The sequence below is a fragment of the Phycodurus eques genome, chromosome 1 (genome assembly GCF_024500275.1).
Source record: "Phycodurus eques isolate BA_2022a chromosome 1, UOR_Pequ_1.1, whole genome shotgun sequence".
NCBI lineage: Eukaryota > Metazoa > Chordata > Actinopteri > Syngnathiformes > Syngnathidae > Phycodurus > Phycodurus eques.
Window position 1 is genome coordinate 19,092,761 of NC_084525.1, and position 24,880 is coordinate 19,117,640.

General features: G+C 41.6%; 2 protein-coding genes across 2 annotated transcripts in view; one reads left to right on the plus strand and one right to left on the minus strand.

Annotated features, from left to right (window-relative positions):
* LOC133413903 (synaptonemal complex protein 2) overlaps nt 1-1,178 on the plus strand; it is a 62,572-nt gene extending 61,394 nt beyond the window's left edge. The window contains exons 42-44 of the mRNA XM_061698824.1: nt 597-669; nt 833-889; nt 1,032-1,178. Of these exons, the coding sequence (XP_061554808.1) occupies nt 597-669; nt 833-889; nt 1,032-1,091 (190 nt within the window). The 3' untranslated portion in view covers nt 1,092-1,178. The remainder of the gene's footprint in view (nt 1-596; nt 670-832; nt 890-1,031) is intronic.
* A 431-nt stretch (nt 1,179-1,609) lies between these two features.
* Nucleotides 1,610-24,880, minus strand: part of phactr3a (phosphatase and actin regulator 3a) — a 43,486-nt gene continuing 20,215 nt past the window's right edge. Inside the window, exons 2-12 of the mRNA XM_061685776.1 lie at nt 12,033-12,194; nt 11,725-11,892; nt 10,552-10,773; nt 9,515-9,743; nt 8,915-9,168; nt 7,968-8,121; nt 4,162-4,217; nt 2,754-2,815; nt 2,522-2,662; nt 2,363-2,439; nt 1,610-2,017 (exon numbers count right to left, since the gene is read on the minus strand). Coding sequence (XP_061541760.1) covers nt 2,002-2,017; nt 2,363-2,439; nt 2,522-2,662; nt 2,754-2,815; nt 4,162-4,217; nt 7,968-8,121; nt 8,915-9,168; nt 9,515-9,743; nt 10,552-10,773; nt 11,725-11,892; nt 12,033-12,194 — 1,541 coding nt within the window. The 3' untranslated portion in view covers nt 1,610-2,001. The remainder of the gene's footprint in view (nt 2,018-2,362; nt 2,440-2,521; nt 2,663-2,753; nt 2,816-4,161; nt 4,218-7,967; nt 8,122-8,914; nt 9,169-9,514; nt 9,744-10,551; nt 10,774-11,724; nt 11,893-12,032; nt 12,195-24,880) is intronic.

Here is a 24,880-nt window from a genome sequence, read left to right on the forward strand (position 1 = left end):
GGCACATAGAAACAAACAACCATTCGCACTCACATTCACACCTACGGGCAATTTAGAGTCTTCAATCAACCTACCACACATGTTTTTGGGATTGGGAGGAAACTGGAGTGCCCGGAGAAAACCCACGCAGGCATGGGGAGAACATGCAAACTCCACACAGGCGGGAACTGTGAGGCGGATGTGCTAACCAGTCGTCCACCATACCGGCAAATTTAAACATAGTAAAGCAAATTATTTTTTCTTAAGAGATCAAATTATTTATATATATATATATATATATATATATATATATTTAATTTTGTTCTCTAAAATTTATAAGAGTCCACATTAAGGCGCTTCATGATGCTGGATGGTCTCTTTATGACAGGTGGTCTAATACATCTGTTGAGTAAAGTATGTTTTACCTCTCACATCTTAACTGTAACTTGGTCACACATTTTAATGCTTTCCTCGCATTCGTGCTTTGTTCCTGTGCTGCGTTTTTTGCTTTAACATAAAATGCCAGATTCTAGAGAAAGTGATGGTGTGAATTTTCAAATAATGAACTCCAATCTCTGTGTCTTACCTTCTTCTTATGTGGCCATTTTTCCATATAGCATAGAGGTCCTGAAGAGAACTCTGAGAGGCATGTGTTCAAGACTTGAGTACGAGCCATTATTCTCATCCCAGGTCTGAAGCAGTTTTTAATATAATCTGTCAGCTTGTGTGTGTCGTCATTTATGCGCCGTTACCTTTACAATATTTTTATCTTTTCGTTGTCTGATGCGTCAACTTGTGCCCATTGTTTAGTGTGTGGCCTCCACACCCCCTGACAACCTTTCACTGTTTGCAGATGGTTCATCTTAAAAAAGACATGAAGTCAATTCAAGAGCGACTCCTCAGAACATTGGTAAGTGGATATGGGACTGATGAATCAGTTTCACACTAACTGGGATTTCTCTTTCTCGTCTGTAACCATGCATTTGCTTCAGAGAATCTGTGATGGAAGGTCTTTAAGGAGTATGTAATCATTCTGCTCGTGTGTTTTGCAGCACGTGGAGGCGTTGGAAAGTTTGAAGAAAGTTCTGCATGCCTGGGTCCTTGTTGATTGAAGTTGAAGTTTTAAGTGCAGGCTAAGTTACACTACTGTTACTGAAAATATGTACATGTAAGTCTTAAGTGTAAGTTGAGTTACTCTGTTACTGTTAGGAAAGGATATTTACATTTTAAAGGCAGTTCCACTTTTACTGCAAGTATATGTAAGTTTAGTTTTAATTGCAAGTTAATTTGCTGTTTCACCGATTCTTGATTATCATTTTAAATCCAATTTTTGCTAGACTTTCATGGCACGTACTCATTTTTACAACATTAAATTATTTTGTTCTAAAAACTTATATTTGCGTGCAAATTGACAAATCTTTTGCAATCACTGGCTGTATTTTATATTATAGTATTTCATGGAAAATATGGATTGTGGAAGGAAACTCAGTTGTATAACAAATCTGTTAAAAAGTCCACATTTTCAACTCCTTTTTATAAAAAAAACAAAAAAAAAACGTTTGACCCGGTAAATAAATGAGCTTTCCTTTGAGACTTGGAGTCGTGTTACAAAGGTATTCTCTTTCCAGTGACATACTGTATCTACAGTGAATATCAAATCCATCCCCAGTCAAGTGACACATTATTCAGCAATTAAGAAAAGGTGGTCACATGCACAGTCTTCTCATAAACATCTTGTCATGTCCATGAAAAGGTACAAAAAAACACCCAACACTGACTCAATGACAAAACATATTTTTTCCTCATTGGCTCGTATCCTTGAAGTCAGAGGCTCCATAATAGTCCTCCCCCACTAGCTCGCTGCCATCAGGAAATGCCAGCGGCCTCCCGAACGCGAAGGCCATGAGCATCCTCTCCTGACCAAGCAGGAAGAAGTGAAGAGACTCGCTGAAGACAGAAAAGGCTTCAGGTTTGTCGACACTGAGCACATTCACATTTCTTCACAGAAGAAACTCCAAGCTCTCATGGCCGGTGGAACCTGGGGAGTGAAATGTGAGTAGAAGTTGTCACATCCTGCTCGGATTGCTATTGTTAATCAGTGGTGGGAGTCTATTTTTAAATTAGCAAAGCATCTGCTGTGAATACTACGATGCTCTCTGTGGGTCACTGTTACAACACAGGGCTCTGGTTCCAAACACAAGCTTAGCCAAGGACACTGGCATTTAATCATTCCCTCCCTCTTTCCCCCTGACTGCAGCGCGTCTATTTATTTTTAGCTCCTCTGCCCTCCCTGGATGACCAAGGAGAGCTAAATTGAGAGCGTTGCTTCCCAGAATAGCTACTCCTATACATACTAAACACACGGACACCTTGAAACACAAACCTCGTAAGGTGTTTGCTGGATGCGTGCACTTCCATCTCAGTGCTTTTGAACTCATTTAGCTCTTTACGGATGGCAGCCTGCAAGGAAGAGGAAAGACATTTTAGCAATGCAGTAGGACTCTGCTGAACATGGTGAACATGGAACCATAGATAGTGGTACCTTGTCTGCTGCTGAGAGCCTCGTCCAAGGCTTGTCTGCCCTCCTGTCATAGTCCTGAGCTTTAGCTACCTCCACATAGTCACTGAAGCGGATCAGAATCTTTCTGTCCCGAAGTTCATCTACTGTGGGCCGCTGGTTGAGCTGCCACACACAAGAATTGGACCCAAATTGTCACCATTCCAATGAACACTACTCAGTAAGAAAAGCAATAACATTTTGAATGTTATCATACTTTTCTGTTAAGCCTCTGTTTGATCTCTCTCCTCTCCTCTTGTTCTGTCTGGTCGTTTCTCTCTGGAGGGAGAAAAAGTAAGATGATGTTTTCATTGCTGTTTGCTAGTGAGCAGGATCATGCAAAAACGACTTCACCAATTTTCACAAAAAGGTGTGCGCCAAACAATAACCTACGTTATGGATCCAGGATTTATTTAATAATCTTTTCTTAATATTGTGACAATTTACTGTAAATGTCAATATTAATAACGAAATTCAAGAATTAGGAGGACTTTGGTATTTAAATAAAAAAACAAGTAAAATTATCGTAAAGATTTGGTGCTAGTATTGCCTGTTTTCCACATTAGGATTGTTATGGGACTTCCGTGTGCTGACATTATGCTATTAAGTCATGGGGGATGTTATTCATACAATATTTTTTAAGTATGTGCAGTATATGTTTTGTACAATATGAACAACCAGCCAAAGCTTGATGACCACTTTTACTGCATCTTTCAGAGAGCTGTGTTTAATATTTTGGAGCGTCAAACATTAGGAACAGCCCTCAGTGTGATGCAGTACTGTTAGAGGAGCCTTAAGGGGGAGAAAATTGATGAGGATTCTAAGGAGCTATGACTGACAGGGTCCCACAAAAGTGTTATTTTCAATTTTGCAGCAATAAAATGTTGGGGCACCTGAGTACAGTCCTATAACAGTGCTTCCCAACCTTTATTGAGCCAAGGAAACTATTTTACATTTAAAAAAAATCTCACAGCACGGCACCAAACATGTCAGAAAAAGTGGATAGATACTGTAAGTCTATTATGTACTTTCTGCGATTTAAAGGAAGAGCATTTAATTGTTCTGCCTGCGTCTGTCACTGGCAGATGGACGATTACTTGTCGTACATAAATTTTGCACCAATTTTGTAAAACTTGATAATTTCCCACAGCACACTGGTTTGGAATCAAGTGTTCTATCACTGCAAACTACAACCACAATAATAATAAAAATTGTTAAAATATGACCTAATAAAAAGTGAATACCTCTGATAGATCTAAACATTTATTTATATATGTGATAGAATATTTGATAGGTAGTTCTTTTATTGGATTGCATTATATTGTGCAAGAGGTAATGATGTTGTGGCTTGTTAGTCTATATAATTTTTCTGTACTGTTACACTAGACACAGTGTATTTTATTTAATTGAAAGGATCTTGGCTCCCTACAAAACACACATTTTCATTTGCCATTGTATGAAACGAACAGCATAGAACTGTCCTCACACTCCATGTGTTTACAGAGAAAACATCTTTGGCTCTTGAATAATGTAAAACTGCTATTATTAATGCATCATCCTAATTTTTTCCAGCGGTTATATACAATGTATAAATGATGACTGGCAGGAGTTTAGCATGAACTTACGTTTCAAAATGTTCCGACTCTCCAGCTCCTCCACGTTGGGTCTCTGGCTCAGCCTCCTGCGCAGAAAGACCAAAACCACGTTTTGAACCATTGTCCACTGTCCAACTGTCAGGGCCCTGTCCTCTTTGCACTTTTGTCACTTTCCCTATGTCTCCATCTCGCATCTGAACTGCGGCTGTGATACTTGGGAAGAGGTGCGCCGAACATCTGGAATACTGAACAGATGCCCTGTTGGATTATTCTTGGAAGCCAAGATGCTCCATGTTTTGCCAGTGCACTGCAGTCCTCTACTAGCTCACACATTCCACTACACGCGCTTTTCAAGTGAGTCGTGATGGCTGGCTGCGTGGCTCTGCCTCAGTCTCCCTGGTTACTGCATGCATAATGATTAGAGGGCAGGGCTTCGCAGGCTCCTACTCACGGCTTCCTCAATCTCCTGAGGTGCACTGGGCCAGCAGCGCATGCACAGGATTGCTTTGAGGTGCCCAGATTAAATAATCCATATAGAAAGAAAATTCAACAAAGTACAACAAGTAGAGGGTTTAATGTAATTATTTTGATTCTATTTCCCAATGTAATGAACCAATGGACAATATAATACACTTTCATTAATTCATTGATATGTTGGGTTTTTTTTTAAATTAATATTATTTGGCACAAAAAAACTATCAAATAATTTGTTGACCACCTGTTGAGCACTCTCATTGAATTGTTCTCAGCCTGTCAGGCGCCCTCGGTAGGAAAGCCTCCAAAACGTTCTGTTTCCCAGAATACCCTATGTGAGCTTGTGAACTATTAATACCCGTTTATGAATCATAAATGTGATCCACACTCCAGAGTGGAACTCCACCACTGCGTTTCAGGGGTGCAAAGGACAGAGCCGAATGCCACCCTCGCTGTGGGACTTCCTTCATGCCATGTCCCGATTTGACATGACAATTTGTACTTTGTCGTTGGCAATAGCAAGGTCAAAGCAGCTGTGAACATTTTGCTCGGACGACCTGTTCCCGAGAATTTAATTAAATAAAGTTTAAGCCTTATCTTGATGTTTTTGTTATTGTTAACCCAATTTTATGGAACCAGAAGAAACAAGTCACTGCTTCCTTATTTATATCAAGCTTTAATTAAACTTTTTTTTCTTTCATTAATTTTCTGAACCGCTTATCCTCACTTGGGTTACGGGCGTGCTGGAGCCGATCCTAGCTATCTTCGGGCGAGAGGTACAGCCTGAACTGGTTGCCAGCTAATTGCTGGGTACATATAAACAAACAACCATTCACATTCACACCTACGGGCAATTTAGAGTATTCAATTAACCTATCCTGCATGCCTTGGGGATGTGGGAGGAACCCAGAGTGCCAAGAAAAAAAACCACGCAGGCACGAAGAGAACATGCAAATTCCACACAGGTGAGGCTGGATTTGAACGCGGGTCCTCAGAACTTTGAGACAGATTTGCTAACCAGTCATCCACCGTTTGTTACAGTAATATTAAACAAAACAAAACCAAAAATCCACAACAATGCTGCATATTGGTTGGTGCGCTTTTACTTTTTTTAAGTTAGTAATATCAATTCAATAAAAATTGTAGTCGCAGTGTGTAGTGCTGTTTTATGTTTTCCTCATGTCATGTAAATATAGTATTTCGTAGCCAGAAAATTAGAAATACCTTCTATTACACCTTTTTTAAAACACTTGTATACAACTGCTCATTTGTACATGGTAGTATTTGTCAACTCGAGTCACAGTAGATGAAGCTGAATGGAAGTGTTTTTTTTGCACCACACATTAATATGTACTACAATGAATGCAGACTGATAGTAAGCAGTCTGTTAATTATCACATGCTTGACAGAGCGGCGAAAAAAGCCGGCCTTTGTGATTTCTAAGAAACTAAATGAGGTCAATAAATGTCTCCAAACACACTTAAACTTCATGAATTGATGTCCGACCTATAGAAAAGTTTGCCTCTCGTTGAAATGTTTTCTTTTAATTTTCACCTGAAACGTTTACTCTATGTCATCAGATGGAGAAAAGTCCATTTACTTTAAAAACAGTATTTAGTGCGCCATCATCTCCTTTATTACATTTGAAAATAAACGAACAAGACCATCCTCTTGAGTTGCTAGGCAACTCTACTCTGTCTCTGAGACAATAGTCGTCTCGCAGAAATGCTCATTTCTCCCTAGCAACACTGGAGGGGAATTCTCTGTTACACTTTGAGCTGCTGGTGTGATGCTATTTTTAGAAAACGGCTCCCTTTTTTGCAAGAGTGTGTAGACTTATTAAATCAGGGGTCGCTGTTCATATTAAACACAAGGCCAAATTTTCTTTCTCGAACATCTCCTGACTCAGGCATTTAGTGTTATTTTTAAGTAGGATGAGATATTTTTAAGTAGGATGAGATGTGAGACATTTCTTATGAGATTCTGGTCAGTGCTAAAGTGGCACATACAAATTCATACAATATATTGATATATTGTATGAATTTGCCATTATGAGAGCAAGATTATTTACACTAGACAAAGATAATGCTCAGTTTTAATGAACAGTTTAGAAGTTGCAGTTTGCAGTGTTGTTGAACTGCAGTCTACACTGCATCACCCTGAGAACTATTTCTAATATTTTGGATGCCTTTAGGCTAACCTATTGAGACATCCATCCATCCATCCATCAATTTTCTGAGCCGCTTCTCCTCACTAGGGTCACGGGCGTGCTGGAGCCTATCCCAGCTGTCATCGGGCAGGAGGCGGGGTACAACCTGAACTGGTTGCCAGCCAATCGCAGAGCACATACAAACAAACAACCATCCGCACTCACATTCACACCTACGGGCAATTTAGAGTCTCCAATTAATGCATGTTTTTAGGATGTGGGAGGAAACCGGAGTGCCCGGAGAAAACCCACGCAGGCACGGGGAGAACATGCAAACTCCACACAGGCGGGGCCGGGGATTGAACCCGGGTCCTCAGAACTGTGAGGCTGACCCTCTAACCAGTCGGCCACCCTGCCGCCCCTATTGAGACAATGAATCAAAAATTCCGTTAGTAAATACAGTTCTTGTAGTTATGTCATTGGCTACTGTGAGTATATTGTAGAATGAAAATATGATAAATACTGCAGGGAATAAAACTGTCTGTTTTTTTCATGTCCCCTACGCATTGTGCACATGGTTCATTCTCCCTCGCGTTTTATTTCGATGAAACTATCTCCGTGGCACATTTGTGGGGAGTGGATAATAAGATACGTTATTGAGCGGACCTACGATTACAAAAGGCCATGTGTGGCCGCAGTACAGTCACGAAGCTGGGAGTCTCTAAAAATAGAAAGGTCATCGATCAAGTGTACTGTACAGACACAGCATCATCACGCACTATGAGGCCTGATTACCTATTCTCTTGGAGGTGCAGTAAATGCAGCAGCAGGTTTTCATGCCAAGCCACGGATATGATGTATATGCTGCCAAGTGGAGAGATGTGTGTGATGGATTGTTTTCGTCATTCACATAAACATGTTCTCCCCATGCCTGCGTGGGTTTTCTCCGGGTACTCCGGTTCCCTCCCACATCCTAAAAACATGCATGGTAGGTTGATTGAAGACTCTAAATTGCCCGTAGGTGTGAACGGTTGTTTATATGTGCCCAGCGATTGGCTAGCGACCAGTTCAGGGTGTACCCCGCCTCTCCCCCGAAGATAGCTGGGATAGGCTCCGGCATGCCCGCAACCCTTGTGAGGATAAGCAGAAAATGGATGGATGGATTTCAAGTAAATCGCTGTTAAGAGCAAGCAGAACAGAAACAATTGTTTACTTGGCAAGCTTCATCTCAATCTGCTGCCGTATGTCTTGACGCTCTTGGTCGCTCCTCGCCGGAAAGATGTTCCGGTCCTCCAGCTCCTGCTTGGTGGGCCTGTTTCGTAGTTTGACAGCCAATAACTCCTTCCTTAACCTGCGAGGAAGTGTGCCTGCATAAAATAAATGTATATACAGTATATGCATTAACACACTGGAAAACTCCATTCTCTTTGACAAAAGGCATACTGTATGACAATTGAATGTACAATAAAATAAAGCATGATAATCTCCAGTGAAATTTCCAAACAGTTCTAAGCATCCTTATGGAAGTGAATCTTGAGACTGAATACAATATAGTCAATGATTAAATTAATGTCAGCGCTTCACAACTGCTTTATCGTGGCACACTGTGCCACGAGAGATCGTTACATGCGAGAAATTTCACTTAATTGGTTCGAAAATGATTATCGACAAATCTTCTATTTTTGTTCATCTATGCCAGTGACACAGAGTGGCAAGAACAATGAAATCCTCTTCCATTAGATGGCAGAAGGTACAATTAACCTGCGTGTCAACCTTTTGTGATTGATACATCAGAAAGATTTCACACTGAACAAGTACATTTGTGCGGAAATTGGGACGAAATCATCATTTCCATATAGAAACCTTTCATAACATTTTTTCTATGGTGAGATTTTTCCAATGTAAAATATGTGCCTTGGCTCATTAATCAGATAAATTAATTTGATCATGTAGATTGTAATGTAACTAGCATGTAGCTGAAAACATCATGGCTAACGGCCTAAGATGACAACGATGAAATGATCAATTCTCTCTTTTCTTTGCCTCAGATCACCCAGCAGTCAGGAGAGAAGAAAAAGAAAAAACATTTGTAGAGATATGTATCTTTGGGTTTAAGTAACTTAGTGAGCTTTTGGGACAACAATGAGGTACATGACCTACCAGAGATGACAGAGTCATTCCATCCATCCAGGTCAGTGGGGAGGCCTGATGTGTTGGAGAAGCACTGGTCCAGCCGCACGTTCTCCTTGTTCTCCTCCGCCTCCTTCTTGGGCCAGTCAGAGCCACCACCTCCAACACAGACGCCTGGCGGAGAGGATGTGTGTTGGTTTTCCGAGTTGCAGGAGCGAACGAGGCGTCCATCCGAGCACCACAGCCGTGGGGGTGATGAGCCCTGCTCACACCCTTCATGCACACTGCATGGACACACCGACACAGGAAATATTTAAAAAAAAAAAAAGGTCGCAAGACTGCAGGGAGATCTGGATTTTGAAAACAAATGACCCATCCCATAAAGTGTTACAGATAATACCGATACATTTCTGAAATATTCGATGGCAAATCAAAATTTAAGCACTCGAATCTCAACTTGAGCCACAGTGTGATCTCTGATTGAGTTTGTTTTTATCTCTAGTCAGAGGAGAATTCTTTTAATTATTGTCTTTTATGTTTTATGTACGGCACTATTTTCGAGCTGTGTTGTGAATATATGTGTATATAATAGATATAAACACATTTGAGTTGAGATGTGTGAAGGCCCACCTCTCCTGTCTGTTCTTGTTGGCAAACGCTCTTTGCAGCTCTTCCATAATGCAACTAGGGGGCATAGGTGGGTGAATCATATTGCCAAGGTGAGGTGACCCTGAGGAGTTGGTCAGGGGCCCTCGTAGGGGCAGCGTGGTGGGTGCCAGGCTCTCTGGGGCCCTGGGTGGAGGCTCCTTGGGGTGGTACGAGTTGGAATGGTGAAGCGGGAGTGACACAGGGCCTGAATCTGAAAATAAAAGTATTTTTATTCATCTATCCATTTACTGTAGTGCTTATTCTCATTAGGACTGCAGGTGAGTTGGAGCCAATCTCAGCTGTCTTTGAGTGAGAGGTGGAGTACAGCCTGGACGGGTCGCCAGCCAATCACAGGGCACATATAAACAACCACTCACACTGACATTCACACCTATGGACAATTTGGAGTCCTCAATGAACCTTACATGCATGTTTGGAATGTGGCAGGAAGCCAATGCAAGCCCAGGGAGAATATGCAAAGACACAAGAAGACCGGAGCCAAGAGTCGCACCCTGAACCACAGAACTATGAGGCAGATGTGCTGACAACTAAAGCACTATGCTGTCTATTTATTATTATCATCATTATTGGTTGTAGTACTCGTTGGAGTAAATGAGTGTAAGAATAGGTCTTACACCATATTTTTTTGAATGAACGCTTCAAATCAAATGGACCAACACCATCAAACATAAGTATTGGGTGAACCTGGCCATTGCTCTCAATAGGAATCCCACCCCCGATATCCCTTGAAGCCTTGAAGCCGCTTCCACTCTTCTCAGAAGACATTCTATGAGATGTTGGATTGCATAAGAACATCTATTGATTGTCCAAACTCATCACACGAAATAGTTTAATGCAGGTTGAGGTCAGGACATTCTCGCTCCTCGAAACCAAAGTAATCCAAACATACAAACGTGGCTGAATAGACCTTGCTTTGTGCACTGGGAAAATAAAATGGCCGACCCCAAACGGTCTCCTCAAGTTACGTATAAGAGTGCCCGAAACATCTTAACACTCACCGTCTCCAGTTGTAAGCTGCGGCAAAGGTTTTGGAGGAACTTTTGGCGGGGATGTTCCTGGAACAATCTCCTCTTGTAGTCTTTCTTCCATCCTCTCTCTGACATCCTGCAGGCCCTCGGATAACTCCCCGATAGGGTGCACCTCTTGGTCTCCTTCCTCAGCTCTTAGTGATGCATTTACAGTTTCCTCCAGACGATCGCATTCCTGGAGGGGCGTGACCACTTGAAGATGCGGACATGGGGGAGAAATTGTCCATGTTGTTATTTTGGCGCTGTTAGGAGTGATTTCATGTATAATACATCGTGAAATGTTTTTGAACTTGTGAGTTGTGGCGCAAAAGGTACAAAAAGATTTTTAAAAATAAAATAAATTCAAACATCCATCCATTCATTTTCTACACAACGTATCCTCATTATGTTCAACGGTGAGCTGGAGCCGATTCTGAATTACACTTTCTGAGGTCCACCTTGGACTGGTTGCCAACCAATCGCATTTTATTTCAAACATAACATCTGTGGTCCAGCTTCCTTTCATGTTTCAAAAAGATGCATGTTAAGTTCATTGAAGCCTTCAAATAGTCCAAAGGTTAATGTATGATTGTGAATGGAGGTTTGTCTATATGTGCCCGTAATTGCCTGGCAACCAGTTCAAAGTCTCCGCTTGCTCAAAGTCAGTTGGGATAGGTTGCAGCTCACTCACGACACTAATGAGTATAAGCATTATCAAAAAAAAAGGGTGGTTAATAATGTATTATTTTTTTTTAGATGAAATTTTAATTACATATTTTTTTAAGGTTTGACGTAAAACTTGTCGTGATGTGTGTCCCGCCGTAGGACCAGTGGAGCCCCTCATATCATGCATGCATTGCAGATATAATGCGAGTGACAAATTGGTTGTCTTTTCTGCCCTCTACTGGCAGATGTAATTCAACATTGACTACGGTACAGTACAAAAATATTAATATTATTAAGCACTCACGAAGTCATTTCTGAGCATATTTATTGTGCTACTTCCAATTGTTTTTAGGCCTTTGTGCTGTTCAATTACTGCAATCTTATACACCGTCATTTTGATATGTCATGAAGCCCAGGTTAAGACAAATTACAAATCTATTTGACGCACTGGCAGATCTGCAATGCCCGTCGTCGTCGCCCAGTCATGGATTTTCCTACCTGGAAGGGGATGCTCGTCCTCTGGTCCAAGGTATTCCACACTGCTGACAGTGAAGTTTGAGTTCAAAGGTGCCCCAAAGCCACCAAGCAGAAGTGTTCCATCTGAACAGCAGCCCTGGCTGGGGGAGTTTGGGTCGTGGTAGAAAAGGCCGCTGGATAATGCTACATCTGTACATGGAGACAAGCAGGACTGGATCATATATCAGTATTGTCCTTGTGTGTGTTTATTGCCATTCATAGACTTGAATTTCTTCAACATTCTTGCTGGTGCTGCAGCTGATGCTGGTGACTCAGTCAGTGTAGTGTACCTGTTGAACTCTGTTTTAGCTTTTCATTTTTCTTTTTCCTCCACTTCCAGGGCTTGAAGAGGCGGCCCAGTGTGGCCAGCTTGCTGTTCCGCCTGATGGGGGGTGTGTGTACCCCTGTCATCAGACAGCCAGTCCTCAGCACCCTCTGCTGGTCCGGCACATCTACAGAGTCCAAGAAGTGTGCAAAGAGTAGGTTGTTATTAAAAGGCTTTCACTATTTGAAGGGGTCTACACTGACCATTAAGAACATTTCCCCCATATAATGACATCCAACTGCAAAGCAGCATCAAAAATGAATTTTCATAAAATACCACTCCCAGTAAAATTATCCGACTGGTTAGCACGTCAACCTCACAGTTCTGAGGACCGGGGTTCAAATCCGGCCCCGTATGTGTGGAGTTTGTATGTTTGTATATTAGAAACACCTCCCTGCCAGTGTCAGTCCAAAGCTGGTGTTAATTTTCCTTTTCTAATATATATAAATACATTTTATTTCTAGCCACCTTCGTGGCCACTTAAGGACACTGAATGACACATAAACAAAACAGAGCAATGAAAATAAAACAACAAAAATAAACATGTAAGGGATTTCCCTCAATATCCTCAATACAGAACGAATTTCTCAGCAAAGATATTTAAAATTTCAAAAATGATCAAATGAAAGTATAAAACACTGTGATTTGTTTGACAATGATTTATTACTGTATTTGTGCCTGCCCTTCTAATTATATGTACACAAAGCCCTTCTCTAATATCTAAGCAACTTGAAACTCACTCACAAAAACAAAAGCCAGGAAAATATGGGAATGTACCAAAAATGTGAAAACTTGTATAAGTATGTCACACTGTAAAAATAAAAAATAAAAAAAATAAAAAAAACTATGGAATTTACCCAATAAATTTAGGGTAACAATTTGCAGCCACTTTAATTCCTAATAATTCAGTTTACTTACAAAACACACTTGTGATTACATTCCAACAACAGCGGCCGTGTTGGGGGTGGTCAGTAAGTGCCCCACATCATAGTTTGTATACTTTGTGTTCATCAACATCAGTCTTCTCTTATAGTATATTTACTTTCACTGATGAAACTGCCTATTTTGGCAGTGTCCAAAGACTTACAGAAAACCTCAACTGACCAACCAGTGGGATGCCGACACGGAGAACTTCCACATTTTCTCTTTACATTGTGGTGAGGATGGCCAAGAAATCGTTGTTTTCCATACAATCAAATCATACTAACCTTACCTGACACACATAATACAAGCAATGATCAACGTGTAGCTAGCGAACCGCTTTATCGTCACTAATGTTGCCATCTCGGCTGACTTCGGCTGCGACTGAGGCGGCTAATTACTCATGAAGCGACCCCACAACGTCCACGTTGGGACTCGGGAGACAGCCACGCGACTACTACATGCGCTGACGAGACGATGACACATCCGCCAATCAGTGCGGCATGCACGCGTCACGTGATGCATGTTGTCGTACCTATGGCTTTTAGGTAGATTTTACTCCATTTGTCTTGGTAATACTTCTTACTGTTGTCAAACAGGTAGTGTAGGTAAAATGTACCCTATATTTTTGGGTACCTTTCCTATCTAAAATAATAATGTAAATTTTAGATAATTTTGAGAAGAGATGGATTATATTTACCACTCTCCAAAATCCTTTTTTTTTTCTTTTTTTTTTCTTTTTTTTACAGTGCAGGAAGAGTAAAAAATATTACTGTATCATTGCCATCTTGAGGCTTATTTCTTTGTTTAAGTATTCAACTGAGGAGAGGAGGATTTGTGATTGGGGTGCGGAGTACAGTGGAGGAGGATAAGGTGGGGTGGGAGGGCTCCTTGGCAAGCTTTTTTAAATTATTTTTAAAAATGTATTTATTTATTTATTTATTTATTAATTTCTTTTATTTTTTTGAATCTTCACATTGACAGCACGTAGGTAGGAAAGAGTGGGGTGATTCTCAAGGCAGAGGAGAGTGTGGAAAGAGGAAGGAGGAAGATGGTGGGGTGTGGATTTTTGTTTAGGTGACCTTGAGAAATGACCGACAAAAGGACACTGGCCTTGCCCGTGTCACTCGAGTTATCATCATCGCTTGCATCCTGCATCCAGCGTGGTGCCGCCAGCTGAATCCAGGTCAATCTTAAAGGAAAATGCACCAAAGAGTAGCAAAAAAGAAGGGGAGGAGCAGACAGGAGGAGGGGTACAAGCGGTGTGCGTGTGTGTGTGCGTGTGTGTGTGGAAAGGGGAGAGGAGGGTCAGGCCCACTGCTGTTGCCATGACGACTACATCCAGATGCTGCTGCAGCAGAGGAGGGATTGAGCGAGTCAGCTTAGAAGGAGAGAAAAGCCACATCTAACGACAGTGACCGCACACAGGGTGCATTGTGGGAAAGGACGGTGGGCAGTAAGAGAAGCCACATGGAGGATGAGATACATGCTCCCTTAGGAAGGCGGGAAGAGGGTGGAGAGGTGTGCAAAGAAGGGGGGTTCCAGTGAGAACGAGGCAGGGGGGCTGTTGCTAGCCGGAAGAGATGGCTAGAGAATGTGGGCTCGTCCAATCAGGGCGCAGCCCTTCATAATGCATAGCAAGCCCTTCTTTCATAGAGGGACTTTTTGTTCACAGAAAATGGAGAACGCGGAAATTAGGTGGAAACGTATGCAAGAACATGAAGGTTTCTTTTCTCCTCCCAATGAACAAATAATGAATTGTGCTTCAGTTCAGCATGCATAGAGTTCAGGCACCATGCAGCCATGATGCGCTTGTCGAATTAATCCGCTTGAGTATACTTGATTTATAAAATCTGTGTATCAATAGTCTGCTTGCTAAAATGCCTGCAAAACCAAGCAGGTGGTGACATTGTGAAACATTATTTTAAAATTGGAAATATAAATCATAAAAGGAAAACATAACATGAGTAGCTGCATAATAGGCAGCGCCAGAGCAGCGAAAAGCAAAGAAAAGAAAGATTTGTGAATGAAGTCAAGTCGTTAATATGCTAATGTGGCGTGGTGAGAAATCCAACACAGAAGATGCCGCGTGAGCCACAAGCTACCACACCCCACTTTAACCTCATGTCAGCACCTTTGAGAGCATTAGATCTTCTCATAACTGCATGGATTGCAAGTGTTCCCAGAGTGAGGCAAGCAACAGAAATCCAGTTGTAGTCAAAGCAAGCTACCATAGCCCTCAGTAGAGCTCATGTAATAGCTTATCGACATGCAGTTTATCAAAGTCATTCATTGTTTTCATCTAACTGAAAGTAAAGCTCTGGTTCGACAATTCCTCTTACAGCATATGAGGCCTACACTTACTTGCACTTGGGGTCAGAGGTCATCTTAAAACAGCTCTGAGCTAATGAAGCAGATTTTGTTGCTTACCATAGGCCGATTTGTACCGTCTGATATAATAAGGAACAGAATGGTTTACAACTATGCCCAAATATGGAGTGTATTATTTTAAAAGCAGACCTAATTTTGTAATGAACGATGGCTTACAGCTGGCTGCTACAGGTTTTAAAAGCAGTTGTTGGGGTGCGGCCCATTCCCATTCACCCGATCTCTCTCAAACGTTACAGAGTTCAATTCTGATAATTGCTAAATGTCAATCAAGTTTTCTTTATCCAACAAGTTAGTATCAGCGGCGTCTTTCTTCAGCATAACGGGCATCATCATCTCCTCATCCGGGAAAGGAGTTTAGCCTGATAAACCACAGTGGTAACAAAAATCTCCTTTGATGTAATTAATGAGTGTCAAACTACTGGCCCAGGGGCCAGATCGGCCCGCCACATCATTTTATGTGGCCCGTCAAAGCGAATCATGTGGGTCGACTTCATGTTTCTTGCTAAAATACCAAAATTGTAAATTGTCTTCACTTTTAGTAATCTTGCAATATTGCAAATGATTTTTATTACTAATCCCCCTTACAAAATAAACTGGTTAATAGAACAAACAACCTTTTACTGGCTTCTGATTTCAAAACTAGTTATCCATCCATTTTGTATGTATATGTAATAATATGAGGTAATCATACATTAAATGGGTTGACAGTAGGGCTGCACGATTATGGCCAAAATAGTAATTAGGATTATTTTTTATCAATATTGGAATTATGATTATTAATCACAATTATTCCTTATGTTAGGGAAAAAATAATAATAATATTGCACTACTTTTGAACAAACAATATGGAGCAGGTTTCAGTTCAAAATGAGTAAATAAGAATAAATGACTGATGATAAATAAAAAAAGAAACGGATCCCAAAGAATTCTACTTTAGAGTTTTAGCTAAGGCTCACTGAATAATTGTGCTATTACAAAGTGCAATCCGGGGTGGGGGGGAACGGGTGATCATGCTGTGACAATGCGAGAGATTACGTGATTTACGAAGACAAAAAACATGGCGGCGCCCCTTGCATGACTTGGAAAAGCAGCCATTACAAGACGAAAGTCTTTTTTTCCTTTTTCAGCGGCAGACGGTCGCTTCGTTCTTTTCTCTTTTCCTTCGCCAGCTACGCTAGCAGCGGTAACTCGTAGAGAGCCACTTGAGATTCGCGCTGCTACGTCAACGCCAACTCGTCTGTCATGGTGGATCCCAGCCCCCGCGTCGAGCTGCCGCTGAAGAGAAAAAAGGCGGATTCTTCCACTTCAACTGAAGATTTACTTGATTCGACTGAGACACAAACTTGTGTCCTTCTCTCACTTGACAAGAAATTGTCAATTACACTTGACTTGCTTCGCAAAGAGATCACCAAACTCGGAAAGAGCTTGGAATTCACACAACAACAGTTGAAAGAGCTAAGATTAGATAATACTGCGCTTCGATCAAACATGATGTCAGCGGAACTACAAACTCTTAGACTGGAATATAAAATCATGAACGAAACTATGCTGGACATTCAATCATGAAGCATGCGCGGCAATCTAATTTTCTCGGGCATTCCAGAAAATGAAGACCGAGAGGTATTGAAGGACCCGGATTTTCATTCTTTCGTGAGGAAGGAATGGGACGAGTTTTTGAAATTCAATGACTTCCCAACCATATCCCCATCTCTGCTGTGGGAAACCGGAAAAGCTGTATTGAGAGTCGAATCATATCATACTCTTCGTACAAGAAAAAACAAGAACAAAAATTAAAAAATGGAATTGAGGAAAAACTTAAAACACCTCACAGAAGAATATGCAATTAATCTGACAGATACACTTAGAAACCAACTTCAAAGGGCAAAACATCAATTAGACGTATCTTATTAAAAAGAACATATTTTCTACAACAACAGTTAAGATACACTAACTTTGAGTAAAATAATAAATCAGGACAATTTCTTCAGTGCAATAAAGAAAAGTCATTAATTACAGCCATTCAAGATTCAAATGGCAACTGTACACAGTCACCACTAGATATAAATATTTTACAATTATTATAGCAGTTTATACGCATCTTCGAACAACCCAGACCAAAAATAAATGGAAACTTTTAATAAGGATCTAGACATTTTTCAATTAAATACACAACTTAAAGACAGCCATGATGTTCCAATAACATTCACAGAATTAAATAATGCATTAAAGAATATGCAATCGGGACGAGCGCCTGGCCCGGACGGAATCTCCGTTGAATTCATTAAACATTTCTGGCCAATACTAGTGCCTCTATTTTTCAGAACAGTCAAGGAGATAAACGATAACGGTCAAGTAAGTAGCCATATGAATAGAGCTTCAATTAAATGATTACTAAAGTCAGGTAAAGACCCCACTCTCCCGGGTAATTATCGGCCCTTATCACTGATTAATGTAGATATCAAGATTATCTCGAAAGCCCTCGCAGCGAGACTTGAAAAGGTACTGCCGTCGATAATCCACGATGACTTGATTTGATTCGGATTCTGATGACCAAACAGGCTTCATTAAAGGTAGAAGTTCCACAAATATTGTCAGATGCTTATTAAATTTAATAAGCATGTCTTGGCGTAAAAATCTAAATGCAATCATCATGTCACTTGACGCAGAGAAAGCTTTCGATAAAGTTAACTGGGCTTTCCTATGTGCAGTACTTCGCAAATTTGGCTTTGGAGGCTCATTCATACATTGGATAGCAACATTATACAATTCGCCGAAGGCGACAGTCAACACAAATAGGATTACATCACAAAGTTTTACTTTACAAAGAGGAACCAGATAAGGATGTCCACTCTCACCAATGCTATTTGCAATATTCATCGAACCTTTTGCTGCCGCTATACGTCAGAATGCTAATATTAAAGGCATCTGCTCGCTCATGACAGAACACAAAATAAATCTGTATGCTGATGACATTCTTCTTTATTTACAGGAACCCAAGTCTTCTCTTCAGGCAGTCTTCAATCTCATTAAAACATTTTCACAAGTATCAGATTACTTATCAACTGGACAAACTCAACAATACTCCCAATAACAGTGTAGCGGACATGCTCCCCGCAAACGGAGGTGACACAGTTCCTCCCCACGGTTTGATAAACTGCATCCTCCGAAGCCGCCCTGCTGTGAGACTCCCACAACAAGATGGTTTGGACCCTAAAGTAATTAGCAGGTCCCCTCGAAATCTTGGTGTACAGTCATCAAATAGTCCTTTCTTCGTTTGAACTCACAACAGCCCAAAAGGGACCCGTCGACGATGGGATGCAAATACAGCAACAAACTATTTGCTTAATATCCAAACGTGCGCTCAAGGTGCCCCTGCAGACGTCGAGACGAACTGCAAAGTCGAACCGGGCGGACTCTCATTTGATGTTTAACCAAGGTTAATGACTGATTTGATATTTCACGAACTTGGCAGAATTATTCCAAATGTATGCCTTGATCTCTGTGTCAGTGTGTCAACTTTACAAACGCAGCTGTGAGATGTTGAGAATTGTCGAGTCCAAACAGCATGCAATGTGATTTGAATCATAAGCAGTTGATTTGCCAAAACTAAAGTATAAACATTTGATGTGCTCTACCTGTGGGTAAAGAGAGTACCAATTTGAGGTTCTTTTATGTTAATATGTGATTTTAAACCCATTATATCAAATTTGATTTGACAAGATTCAAGCTGATGGGTGTGGTCTTCTCCGTCCCTCTTCGACACGCCCCTGGGGTACTTAACACTGCCGCTTTTATTTTCTCTCTCGTGTGTTTTTTCCTCTCCTCTGGCTTCTTGGCTTGGTGGCATCTGGCCAGCCATGGGCTGGTTTCGGCCACCCCTAACCCCTGCCCTCTCTTTGTTTGGGCATGCGGCTCGATAACCGCGGGCCTTAGGTATAGAGACCCGGCTTCCCAGCCTCTCCGTGGGCAACCGCTAGACGATCAGAGCAGCTGCTACTAAGGTACCAGGTACGCTTCCAGCCAAGCGTGATCGCTCTGAAATTGCCACCGAGCCACAAAATAGTCAGGAAGAGAGACGATCATACTCTCCCAAGGAGGCGTGACGAACAACCATTTTTCGTCTTCCGCCTCATTTGTTTTGCTTTATTTTTCTACATTTTTCCTTCTTGAAACAAGTCTCCCTGAGACGCGTACCGAGAGCGAATACCACCCACTAGCTTGAGCCTACGGTCGTGAGTAGACACGCCAAACCTTTGCCAGACTACAACATTAGTGCCTAATAATTTTCGGGGAAATTACTAGCTTCAGACAAAATCTCAACTTTGTCGTCTCTCTCTCTCTCTCTCTCTCTCTCTCTGTCTCTCTCTCTCTCTCTCTCTCTCTCTCTCTCTCTCTCTCTCTCTGTCTCTCTCTCTCTCTCGTCTGCACTGGACGCAGCAAATGCTTACATTTCCAACTTTAGTCCAACACATGATGTTCTATTTCCCTTTGCGTACACCTATTTTCCTTCTTTTTATCATTATTAGTGTCATTTTCTTTCTTTAGTTAGACCCCTTTGTGTGTTTCCCTCTAGATCCCTCGTAGATGTCATTAAATATACCATACAATTCCACTCTTGGTTGTATTTTGTTTGTGTTCCTAGTTTAAGTAAACCTCTGTCATCTAGAACTCAAAATTTCATAAAGTTTAGCAACCTTCAGATTACGAGACTGATAAAAAGGTTTGTCGTCACTTTCCCTAAATTTTATACCTATAAAAAGTGATGTGGTGCCAATTTACGAGCCATATTAGTTTGATTAGATGAAAAATAGAAAATATTATCTTCTATCCATCCCATGTAGGAAATGTGTAATTTACTTTCATGCCATCATGACCAATACCAATTGATAGCAGTAAATTTAGCAGTGTTAAGCAACAAAGAAAAGGGTCAGAAGCCAAAGTGTATGAATACAGTATATGCGCTTGACAATGTAGTTTGGCTCTTGCCCAAACCATTAAGCACTATAGTGTGGACTTAACAGATGACAAACGCACAATGAGTTATTGCCAGACCAATACATTATCTTGCCAGAAAAATGCTAATGCTGAAACCTATAAACTATATTATCATATATTATTGTACTTGACCATTTTTTCAAATGTGGATAAAGAATTGCTCCCTATTTTATGGGATAGCAGGCACAGTGATGCTCATGACTATGTTATTACTGAAAAGCTCTGATTAAATCCATCCATCCATTTTCTTTACCACTTTTACTTACAAGGGTTGAGGATGAGCTGGAGCCGATCCCTTTGACTTTGAGCAAGAGGCAGGGTACACCCTGGTTTGGTTGCTAATCACAGGGCACATACAAACAAACAACCATTCGCACTCACATTCACACTTACGGGCAATTTAGAGTTGTCAATTAACATACAATGCATGTTTTTGGGATCTGGGAGGAAACCGGAGTGCCCGGAGAAAACCCACGCAGGAGAACATGCAAACTCCACACAGGGGAGAACATGCAAACTCCAGACAGGCGGGGCCGGGGATTGAACCACGGTCCTCAGAACTGTGAGGCAGACGCTTTAAGCAGTCGTCCACCGTGCCGCCTATATATAATATGAATGCAATAAATGGATTTGTCAGAGTACACTGAGCCTGTGTTTTCCTCTCTCAAATAAATTTTTCGATGGTGTATTTGAAGGTGCATTAACATATTTGACAAACGGCAAGTAGTCTAGGTCTTGTTGACTACGTGATTTCTGTGTCTGTTAGGGTTAATAAAATGAACTTGGTACATCCACAATTTTAGGGTTATTAGTTATAGCCAGGTTTCTTTCTCTCCTCTGGTCCTTTCTTCTCATGTAGTTGAACAGAACTAGGAATAGTGGTAGCCGCAGTTTTGCTCACTCCAGTCAGATAACCGTCACTGAAAATAAAATGTCCTGATTAATGTTGCAGAAGGCGATATTCTTTATGTTGTTGTTGTTCTTTTTACATGGTTCATTAAAAGAAAACAAAATGTCCCTTTTTTACCCAACCTATTCTATTTGAAGGTGAAGATATGTGAAAGTTTTTTTTCCCCAAAAAAGAAAATTACCAATTCCAAATTTTTACATCACCTGAAATATTATCTCACACCCCCACCTCTGCCTTGTTACATTTGATGGGGGGGAAAAAAAAAATATATATTTCAAATTCAGCTTCCTTGACTCTGCTGCTACTGCTTATAGGAAGTGTGCCTTACTGCCATCTGTATAGAACACATGTACCTTACTGCCATTTGCGCTGTATAATTTAGTATTTTTTAGTGTAGCGTTTATATTTTATATTTTACTATTCTATTTTTTTAGTTTTCATTCTTTAAACACAAACCTGGAGTTGCATTCCAAATTTGTTGTGTACATTTTCAACAAAGGGACAATGATGCTAATCTTGGCCCCCAATGATGCTAACCTTGCTACAAAGGGGCTATATTTTGCAATTGTTTCAAATCTGTTAAAGAATAATTTAATCAAAGTAACCCTGTGGTTTGTGTCTGTTTTCTACCCAATACAGTGCTTTATTTGTGTTCAAAATCCAAAAACTCATTGGAATAGTTTTTTTTACTGCCATCTCAGTCTGGCAAACTGATGATATACTGTATTTGTGTTGTCTGCAGTACACACTATCAGCAACTGATAGAAAGCTTGGTAACAATTCCTGTGTAAACCCCAGTATAAAACCTAAAAAAACCTAATTACTACAAGTAACCAATTAACAGTAAAGCCCGGGCCTGTTACAAAACAAAGCACACAATATCAAGCATTTCCACTGTGTAACCCTTTTCTTTTTAAGTGATTTTTAGTTTCATTATAGACATAAATAATATCAGACAAGCATCTGCTTACTTTTGACCATTATCTCTGAGTCTCCACATTCTTGCTTAGCCGTTCTGCTCATTTCCACCCACACATTGTGTCCTTGAGTGGACACCTCCTTCCTTACTCTCTGCCACGCCAGCTCGCCTCCTCGCTTCGCCACCCTCCCGGCTTTACAACTGCGCTTCCATCTGTCCGTGGCCTTTCTGCCTCAGGGGCCCGGCCACACAAAATGACTAGCAGGAAGACAGTGAGGAGCAGACGGGCTCCGGCGACATGAAATGAAAACAGTTTGCACAAGAAAAAGACCGTGACCCATCTTGGTTGTCAAGTGAGTTATTCACGGAAAAGCTGAGCTGATGGTGAGCTTCTTCACGAGATAACACAATTGAAAGTCTTCCACGATTTTGGGTTGCTCCTATGAATGAATGTGCTATCAAACATGCACAGATGCATTATGAGATGTGTTTTGCACAGTTTTGCAAACATTTATGCATTCATTCATACCAGAAGGCCATCACTGAAAAAGAGCCACGTCCCTGTTGTTGTAACTTGTTAGCTGTATTTGACTTGAGACAGAATCTGTCATTTCTAGGTTTTGTCATAAACCATAACTGCTTAGAAATTGTGGCAAAATATATACCTTTTATCTTATGGTCCAGTTCTTCTATGAATTTGCCCAGGGCATACTGAGACTTCTGTCACATGACTCAGTTTCACCAGTTTAAAGTAACCAGTGGTGACATTTGACTCCATTTCACCAATCAGCCAGTCACATGATTGCACACAAGAATTTAGGCGAAGCATAGCATGGCAGAAAAAAATAAAGGGTTTTTTCTGCGTGCGACTTGACTTGACAAGAGGCACCACACCCCTGACCTCAAATTCAATCAATGTCTCCCTTACAGACTACAAAACAGAACAGTTATGTGCTGTCATCAGTGTCGAGAATTGCCCACATTTTAGCCAACAAAAATCTCCACCTCCAACTTATGCTGTTTCATGAGTGAAAACAAAGAAAGCTGAATTGGCCTTCATTTGTGGAAATTTAGAAATATTTAATTTATTGCTAGGTGGCACGTTGGACGACTGGTTGGACGACTGGCCTGCGGGCCTTGATTTTGGCACGTGTGCTTTTTAGGAGCACTGTACTTCCTGCTTTTTTCCTGCAATCAAAAGAGTGCCCCAAACAAGTCCTACTTGGCAGATGTAGTATGTAACAAGTCCCAAATTTGTTTGTGGCACCATGCATCACTGTTCATTTACACCTTGAAGGCCTAATAGCTGGTTACGGCCGTGATGGACGAGGGCTCTGAAATTGGAAGGGTAGAGTGGGAATGAAGCATTTGTTACAAGAGCTCTCTTGTAATGTTGAAATGAGAAATTATACAGTGTTTAACAAATATTTTATACTCTTCTTTCTTCTTCTTTTCCTTTTAGCTTATCCCGTTAGGGGTCGCCACAGCGTGTCTCCCTTTTCCATGTAAGCCTATGCCCTGCATCCTAACACCAACTGCCCTCATGTCTTCCCTCACGACATCCATCAACCTTCTCTTTGGTCTTCTCTCGCTCTCTTGCCTGGCAGCTCCATCCTCATCATCCTTCTACTAATATATTCACTCTCGCTCTTCTGGACGTGTCCAAACCATTGAAGTCTGCTCTCTCGAACTTTGTTTCCAAAACATCTAACCTCGGGTTTCCCTCCAATGAGCTCATTTCTAATCCTATCCAATATGGTCACTCCTGGATAGAACCTCAACATCTTGATTTCCGCCACCTCCAGCTCTGCGTCCTGCTTTCTCTTCAGTGTCACTGTCTCTATTATGTACAGTACATCATGGCTGGCCTCACCACTGTTTTATAAACTTTGCCCTTCATCCTAGCAGAGACTCTTCTGTCACATAACACACCTAAGTGTGCGAAGTTCCAGCCTGTTTCAAATGCTCCACCATCATTCCAGTCCCCAAGAAACCTGCAATCTCTGGTCTGAATGACTACAGGCCTGTCGCTTTGACATCTGTGGTCATGAAGTCCTTTGAACGTCTCGTGCTGGACCACCTCAAGAGTGTCACAGGTCCCCTGCTGGACCCCCTGCAGTTTGCCTACCAAGCGAACAGGTCTGCGGATGATGCAGTCAACATGGGACTGCACTTCATCCTAGAACACCTCGACAGTGCAGGGACCTACGCGAGGATCCTGTTCGTGGACTTCAGCTCAGCGTTCAACACCATCATCCCTGAACTCCTTTAAACCAAGCTTCTCCAGCTCAGGGTCTCACCTGCCATCTGCCAGTGGATTTACAGCTTTCTGACGGGCAGGACACAGCAGGTCAGGCTGGGGGAGGCCACCTCATCCACACGCAGCATCAGAACTGGGGCGCCCCAAGGTTGTGTCCGCTCTCCGCTGCTCTTCTCTCTCTAGACGAACGACTGCACCTCAGCGAACCCGACTGTCAAGCTCCTGACGTTTGCAGATGACACCACTGTCATCGGCCTCATCAAGGACGGTGACGAGTCTGCATATCGACAGGAAGCGGAGCGGCTGGAGCTGTGGTGCGGCCGACACAACCTGGGGCTGAACACGCTCAAGACGGTAGAGATGATCGTGGACTTCAGGAGGCATCCTTCGCCACAGCTGCCCCTCACGTTGTCCAGC